Below are 8749 nucleotides of genomic sequence, written 5' to 3' on the forward strand. Positions count from 1 at the left end.
CTCGCCACCGTTGCAGTGCGGATTTGACGACACCGGATATAGTTGGGCAACCCGCTGCTCCATGGTTTCGAGACCGGACGAAAAAAGTAATTGCTGGGAAAGTGCCACGCGAACATGCAAGATTGCTTGACTGGTTGGGATCTGGCAAAAAAGATAAAAAAGAAAAAAGGTTTCCACCAAACCTTTGGTGACAAACAAAGGTGACCACCACTCGCCATGATGCTACGAGGGTGTCCTCCTCGGCATGAGTTGTTGACTCGGCATTACTCTCAACGGGATTTATCATCGCGATGTTTATTTGGGTTTGAGACGATTATGTAAAGGTGTACGCTGACCGATATCACGCGGATACGGTGCTGTTATCTCATTGATACGCGCAAAGGTGGACAGCAACTCCAATAAATTTTCCACTAGACCCCGTGCATCCTCATTTGTTTTATCACAAATCTGAAAATGCCCCACTGAGCGAACGCGACCACTTTCGCGTGTATCAATGAGATAAAGGCATCGTATCCGTGCGATATCAGCGGCATACAAATTCACATAATCGCCGCAAACACAAACAAACATCGCGACTATAACCACAGCTAAGGGCAATGACGAGTCAATAGCTCATGGTAAGGCTTACACCTCCACAGCAACACAGCAACAGTGGGACAGTCGGAACACTATTTGCCTTTATTTCTCGTAAGAGCCGCTAGGGTTTTTCTCTCCCCGAGTATAGCTCCGCCAGTCGAAATGGCGTACCAGTTAATTCTGCCTCGAGCTGTACATCGGATTCCCGCATATTTGGGAACCGCTCACCCTTCCCCCTCTCCCTGTTAAACGGGTGAAGCGTGTCCTTTGAAGTATCCCGCTTTCGGTGGTTCTGGGCGCTTGGATGAAAAGATCATTTGGGGTATATGGGTCACTGCCACCCGCATGCCCAGATCAACCGAGAGCCCAGAACCTCCGAATATTTTTTTGGAGGAAATGAGCTTTTGGTTGAATTGGGACGTCGGTGGAAATGGGCGTTTGGAGGATATGATCTGCTACCGGGTGTTCAGGTACGTGGACGACTTTCTATTCTTCAAAACGGTCAGTAATAATAAGCAAAATGGAGATGCACATAGAATCTCGGATATTTTTACGTCATATGTAGAAGGCCTCAATTCACTCACGAGTTACCTGAGGGGGACCAACTGCAATTCTTGATCTCACGATCTCAAGGTCCCATCAACATATATGCTGGACATACAAACCAAGATAAAAAGGTAGGTCACCGGTATGAAGTACCAATCAATCAATCAATTTATTGAGCTCCCAAAAGTCCCATACGGGCGTTACATGGGAGGAGTGGGTTACAGGAAGTGTAAAAAAATAATACATAAAAAAGGCAGTAAAACAGCAACAACAAATGGAAACAACAACAACGCTATACAAGTAGGTTAAGGTATCGTAAATGACGCAAGACTCATACACTGGAAATAGAATTACGAAATTGAGACGGGTCAGTTATGGTAACGATGTGGGGCGGGAGGTTATTCCAATCAATGGCAGTCTTGGGGGAAAAAGGAATTTGAAAATGATTCAGTGTTACATTTTATGCGGGCAACTTTGAATTCGTGGTCGATGAGAGATGATATTCAGTGAGGAGGATTGATGTAGGATGACCTGATGGCAGGAGAATGGCAGAACTTGTGAAACAGTGATAAGCGTGCGGCCCTTCTACGAACGTGCGGTTCGTCCAGGTTGATGTGCTTTTTTAATGAAGAGATACTTGCATGTGGTGTGTAGTTACTAGTGATGAACCTGGTTGCGCGGTTTTGAACGGCTTCGAGGTCGCGCAAAATGTAAGCAGTAGATGGATCCCATACGGCAGAGGCATACTCCAACGACCCATGTTCCACCACTAAGCTTCTCTCTTTGTGTGCTAAATAATCAACTCATAGAACACAGCACAGTGCCAGGTTAACCACACGAACAAGCATGTGGACTCCACTCAAAAATCCGTATATTCAATTCTGCTTTCTTGTGGTAAGTCATACATAGGCCAAACAGGCAGATGCATGAATGTGCGGCTAAGGAAACACGCCCTCACCACTAGCAATAACACACCAACCGGTCACCTAGCAAGTACTGTCCAAGTACACTGCAAGTAGTGTTCCTGCTCGCCAATCTTCTATAATACAGAGGCCGTTGCTTCGTTCAAAGACAAAGTTTGCAGGGAACTTCATGAGGTATATCTCATTCAGAATACACAACAATATTGCATAAGTTCGCCCCCCATCGATATACTATCAGATGAGGTGGATTATCTGAGAGAATGATAACATTGTCTCGTCCGCACACTGCGCTCCGCATGTCTGACTTTTCCCATCGTATGGAACCAGTTCGAAGCCCTCAACTTCTATTTTAGCCGTATTGTGTAAATAAAATTGGCCAGTTGTAACTAAGCAGTTGTCTGTGTCGCTCGAGTTCTTTTCTGTCTGGCTGTTGGGTGCTGCACTCTTAATCTAGTTCCCTCTAACGTTACTCTGATACGCACCTAACTTGTGAAATACAAGTTATTTGTGCTCGATGTAAAGGTTACAGCCCATTCAAAGGTTACATGCGGACGTGCGCTGCCCTTCCGTACGAAAATTCCTGAATCCGAAACCAATCAGGTTTCTTCGATCAGACCTGGTTCCGGACTGAACCCAAAATTGGGCGGGAATGACGATAAGGAATTATTCAGGAATGGGGTATCAGGATCTATTCCGGTAATTTATTCCGGGACTGAATGGGTCCTGAACTCGAAACTGAATGTAACCGGAACAAACTCGCCATTTATCTGATCATACCCGGATACGCGCCTGATAGAATACAGGATGATTCCTGAATGAAAACGGAGAGCGCCTGAATAATTTCGGAAGAAATGCTGAATCCATGGTGGTGCATGCATTCGCTTGCTATAAACCTTTACTCGAGTGGATCTATTTGAAAAGAACAAAAATGTGACTAGACCAGCAAGAGATGCATGCAGGATTAGTGTGAAATCTGAAATCGGGCTACTTGACCATGCGCCCTTGTCGTGCCTTTACATACTACATGCATGAATGGAACACAAAGTGTAAGATAAGATTCAGTCGACAATTTTATTTCCATGGTTTCGTTTGCCTTTCAATTCACTTAATTTGGTCCCAATAGATTTCAGTAGAGCCGGGGCGACGCCTTCCATTCCTCTCGTCCTACGCTGTGTGCAAGAGTGACTTCTGCAAATAAGGCACACACATGAAGACAGAGAAAGAAGTCACTAAGCGGAATCGCGGCATGAATACTTATACAACTTACCGTTTTGGGAGTAGAAGGCTTGTCTTTTGGTAATCCAAGAGAGCGCTGATGCGATCGAGTTGGTTCCTATCGATGGACGACATGGCATGGAACACAGAACGCACGACACAACACACACACAACCGCCTTCTCAGGAAGCGCAAGCAAATTCCTGTTGCATTCTTCTATTAAAACGTCAATTTCATCCTGGAGTGCAGTCTTGTCGTCTGCACGAAAGAAAGACGAAGTGATGAAGGAAAAAGCGCGCACACAAAACACACGCAGTAAGAAGCGGCCACTTACCAGAAATATTCATCAAATATTCCTCTTGCTTGTCAGCGTACTCTAACTCCCAAACCTGTACACGTTTCACTGTTGTAGTTTTCTATGTGGAGCACGCACACACACACAAAAAAAAAAGCGTTGTCTCACACGAGGACGTCTTGATGCTGACGATGGGGAATGAATCCTGTCGGGGCCTAGCACTTCAAATGACTACGGAGGTCAGGTGACTGACAATACTCCAAGTACTGACAATATTCCAAGAATAAGTATGTTCCCTATCAGCCCGAAGGGAGCAGCAGTGCAGAAGGGGAAGGGTCAGTGTATGCTTCCCATTGAGCTCTGGAATTTCCCGCTGACCTAAAAAGTCAAAACCAGTTTAGCTCCTCGTACACTTTTGTCCAGAGGGACTGCAATGTACATGTGGTTTGGTGATTTCGAAGCCAAACGGAACTTTTGCAACACATCCGTATTATCAAGTTATCAAAAAGAAAAAAAAAATAAGCATGATATATTAAGCTTTACTGCTTTTTGTCAACCTGTTTACGCATTAGTTATCAATCATATCATACTGTGCATTTCCGGCATTCACTGGTGTCCCTTTTCCGTGCCCAGAAAGTTATCTCAGCAATAACAATTAATACTATTTCGTGGGGGGGGGGGGTATATTTATTAGACGAAAAGTAAAAAAAAAACGGGGAAAGGTCAGCCAACCGGGACGTCGGCTTGCTATTCCAGAAATAAGAAATAATAATAAATAAATAAAAAGAAAAGATAAGAATTAAAGAAAGAAAGAAATAGGAAGGAATAAGAAATAAATAAAGAAAGAAAATTAAGAAATAAGACTAATTCGTAGCTTTACATCAAACATAAGCATAACATAGTCCCGCGCTACCAAGGTCACTTCACCTGATCGTCCTGCAATCACATCATCTCATCGCTGGTTCGTCTGGCCATGCACGGAATCTCGAAATAATGTACACACAGCACGTGGTTCCAGAAAAATGTCCATGAGTGTATTGTGTTCAAGGATCCCGAGTATTTGCTCACCTTGAATGTATTTCCGTTTCTGCTGCTGCTATAATCGGGAAAAAATGTTTTGCGGGATTCTGTCGATAACGGTCGTAGATACGCTACATATAATTTAATAATTCCAGACTTTGAGGGCAACGTGATCGAGGATCTCTGTAATCATGTTACTTAATATCTATTGCCACACTTGACATATTTTCAAAGATTATCAAAGGAATCCCGGTTGACGACCAAGTATCAGGCACGTCCTTCCGGTTTGGTTCAGGCGATATTCAGGCGGATTCAGGAAAGCGCCGTCCGGAATCCGGCTGGACCTATGCCGGAATGTCCTGAACAGTGCCGGATTCCGCCGGAATCAGCCGGATAGTGCCCGGAATCAGGTCTGATTCAGGTTATTCAGGAAGTTTCGTACGGGAGCTCTTACAGGTTACATTGCGAGAGAAACAGTGGCGTTACCCCTAAGGAGTGTGTGAAGGTGGGGTAGTTGGTGTACATTCATCGTGATAAAGCAGCACAAAGACGCGGACAAAGAAGGAAGACAGGACGACTGCTAACTCTCAACTGGCAGTTTTTACTAAACAAAACATGTTTATATACACAAAAGAAAGGGGGGGAGCCTGCTTCTAGTCACATGACACCATCGGGTTACACTGCAACGTGTTCCCGAGATAGCTTATCTCCGCGGGGGAGAGGCTCAGTGACGGAGCGCTTACGCATTGATCATCATCGTGTTTTGTAATGAAAAATGCCTCTACTATTTCCCTTGTTAGCTGCTCATTGTGTACTGATAGTACATCTGTTCGCGCGAGGTCTGGTTTGCACCCACAGTCACGACAGTGCAAAGCGAGGTGCCCGGATGGTGTTTTCTTAATGGATGCCCCATGTTACAGTGCCCTAGAAGAGTATAGTGGAAAGAGCGGAACCGGTTTCAGACCGATAGCTGAGGAAGGACGAGCGGACGGCCGCTGCTGGATCTCCTGGCGCTGCTGTCGAATTCCCGAGGAGAAACTGTGAAGCGCCTATGTCCGCTGCAGCGTTTTTGCTATTTTTGCATGGTTTGCGTGATGCTTTGGTGACTCCGAAAGAAGGCGATGTGTGACGCATCAAAATAGTGAAGCTTCCTGTAAATTTTGCTGGTATTTGAGTGTGCTAGTCCTCGATGGAGAAGAAGAAAAAGAAGTTAGAGACACATTGTTTCGCGCCCCGTTGCAAGACTGGCTACCCGGGTAGCTTTCTGTCGAGCCTAAAACAGCTGTGGACTTAAGGGTCACCATTACCAGCACGATATCCCTGATGGACTACTTAACAAGGCACGTCGGGTATAAGTTCATCGTGACATCACGAAGTCAAGGTCCGCTTGACAACGTTTTTGGCATCGTGAGGCAATCCTCAGGCTGTCACATCCAACACCACAACAGTTTTTGATAACTGTTTCTTGCCTTAGCTTTTATAGTATGGCAAAATCTGTTGCAAATGGAAATGCGTTAGATATGCTCTGCTCAGTACAAACGGCATAGAGGAATACAAATGCGCAAAGCAGACTCTGATAGACAAGTTCATTGGAGATGGTGACCTCAGCAGCGCCGAACTTGTAATTGAAAAGTCAACAGACCATGTCGCATATGTATCCTCAAGAAGCGACCAGAGACTATTTTTTTTTATATAGAGCTCTGGCTATGTTGCCAGAAAATTCCTGTCTAAATCAAAGTGTGACATGTGTAGAAAGTTGTTGCTTAGTGACAAGAATGATGTACAGAACCTGCAGGCAGCTCAGCTGACTCAGCTGAAAGATAATAATAATAATAATAATAATAATAATAATAATAATTGGGGGTTTACGTCGCGAGACAACTGAGATCATGAGCGACGCCACAGCGGTCGGTCTGTGGATTGCTTTTGCCCACCTGAGGGTTCTTTAACGTGCGATGAAAGCTCATCACACGGCACCCCGTATTTAACGTCCCAGCTGAAAGATAAGGGGGGGGGGGGCTGTTGTATCCATCAGGCTTTATGCTTAGGTTCGTGGAAAATTTGGAAAACGTGTTTACCATCAGCTGCTTCAGTACGCAGGAACTTCACCATGAAAGCATTATGGACGTCATTGCACTTCTTCATAGAACTCGACAGGATGCCATTGGTTGCACTGAACATAGCAAGCAACTGAATGCTGAAGTTATGGTATTTTATGTCACCACTAGGCCAAAGCACAGAGACGCTACTGTGCAAAATATCCGAAGCAGTCGCTGCACAAAACTTGTCATTTTTACCTGCCAGTAATTAATTTTGTTCTTTACATTATGTGCATCCAATGTTGCATTTAATTGCAGTTTCATTGTTTTTTTATATATTCATACTCTGTGGTCGTTATAATATTGTGTCTTGTACCTGTCAGCCAAATTTACATCGTCAGAGCCTGCGATCATTCGATAACTGGAAGCATAAACCTGTCTCCCTCATTGCGTGTGCTTCCTGTTTTATGTGGCATATGCCGGTAGAACTGTGTCATGCAGTAAAAGTTTTTGAAAGAGGTAACAAGGAATAATTCACAGAGAGACACGCACACACAAATAACAATCATAGGAAGAGCGATGACCCAATACGCCGGCGCCAGTTTCTGCTCGGGGTAACTACGCCAGCGCCCCAAAGCGGCATCCGCCTCAAGAGCCTCACAGAGGGAGCGTCGCATTTTCCACTACAATCATCTAGGGCACTGTACCCATGTTCTTGAAGTCTGACGTTAAGACATCTTCCGGTTTGCCCTATATACACGCGTCCGCACTGCAGTGGGATCCGGTAGACCACTCGTTGTTGGCATTCTACATGTGGGTTCCTATGTTGGATGGCACACCCTTGTCTTTTCTTCGGTCGGTTGACCTTGGCGCACAGGAAACTAAACTTGACGGGTGCTGACATGACGACGGGAACGCCATGCCTACTGGCGACGTTTTTTATATTGTGGGCTATGGCGTGAACGTAGGGGATACACACGGGTCGACCCGGGGGTCGCGGTCTCGCTGGCTTCGCGCTCCCTTTGATCTTCTTCAGCAATGTCTCGGCCACTTTTATTATCATCACCTCTGGGTAGCCACCCTTTCGTATCTTTGCTACCTGTGCGTGAAAACTGTCCGTAACACAGTGCTCGCATGATCTGGCAAGGGCTGAGTCCAGGGCGTTCATGACAATTCCCCTTTTGACGATCTTAGAGTGGGCTGACTTGTACGGGAGCACTTCCTTCTTTGACCTGGGATCATATGCCCAGCACATATGGAGACCCGCGTCATGTAGGCGAAGGTCAAGAAAGTGAATGGTCCCATCCACGGGGATCTCGTATGTGAAATTGAGTCCCTTTGCGCACGTTCTGAATGTATTTAGGACGTCCTCTTTTGAGATGGGGTTACTACTTGTCACTCCCCGAAAAAAGACCAGAAAGTCATCCACGTACCGGAAGATTTGAAAGTCACAGGTCCCTTCGAGAGCCCGGTTGATGTTAACGTCACAGGCGCCGAGATATATATCACATAGCACGGGCGAAAGTCCTGAGCCGATGGGTGTTCCACTCTTTTGTATGAAGAGCTGATCTGCTTGCCTGATGATGGTTGAAGACAGATATGCTGTAAGAAGCTCCATGAAAGCCGACGTCGCCATGCCTGTGTTGTTTTGGAATGCGATGATTCCAGACCTGTCGATCACTTCTTGCACCTCGGGGAGAAGGACCTCTTGAGGAATGGAATAAAATAGGTCTTCCACGTCGATAGAGAAGACGTTCATGTCCTTCGAGGAGCCCTTCTGTAGATATATATACAAGGAAGGGGGTTTCGTCATCATTCCAACCCAACTGTATGAGCAGAAAAGTGAGGCCGCCCTGCAGAAGAATTTTCGCCCAGTCTCTACGCAAGTAGAAAAAACGGCGCGTTCAAAAGTCCTGCAAATATGCAAGCAATCCAACCTAGAAAGGATCACTAAACGCATCAAGGACGGCAACAACAAACAGCACTTGGAACTTTTCTACACGGCCAAGACACATAAAGAGGGCATCCCCTTCAGGGCCATTGTTTCGGAGAAGGGCACGTGGCAGAAGTGCGTTTCGGGCTTTTTACAGAAACATCTGTCCAGACTAGAGATAGAGGATCCCTTCCTCGTAAGA

The 8749-nt window shown here is 45.6% G+C and overlaps 1 protein-coding gene across 1 annotated transcript; it reads right to left on the minus strand.

Annotated features, from left to right (window-relative positions):
• Positions 1-7179: 7179 nt before the first annotated feature.
• LOC135377675 (uncharacterized) lies at positions 7180-8373 on the minus strand. The gene has a single exon (XM_064610270.1). It carries the CDS (start codon positions 8371-8373, stop codon positions 7180-7182), a length of 1194 nt encoding a protein of 397 aa, XP_064466340.1.
• Positions 8374-8749: the final 376 nt, after the last annotated feature.

The sequence above is a fragment of the Ornithodoros turicata genome, chromosome 1 (assembly GCF_037126465.1).
Source record: "Ornithodoros turicata isolate Travis chromosome 1, ASM3712646v1, whole genome shotgun sequence".
Lineage (NCBI taxonomy): Eukaryota > Metazoa > Arthropoda > Arachnida > Ixodida > Argasidae > Ornithodoros > Ornithodoros turicata.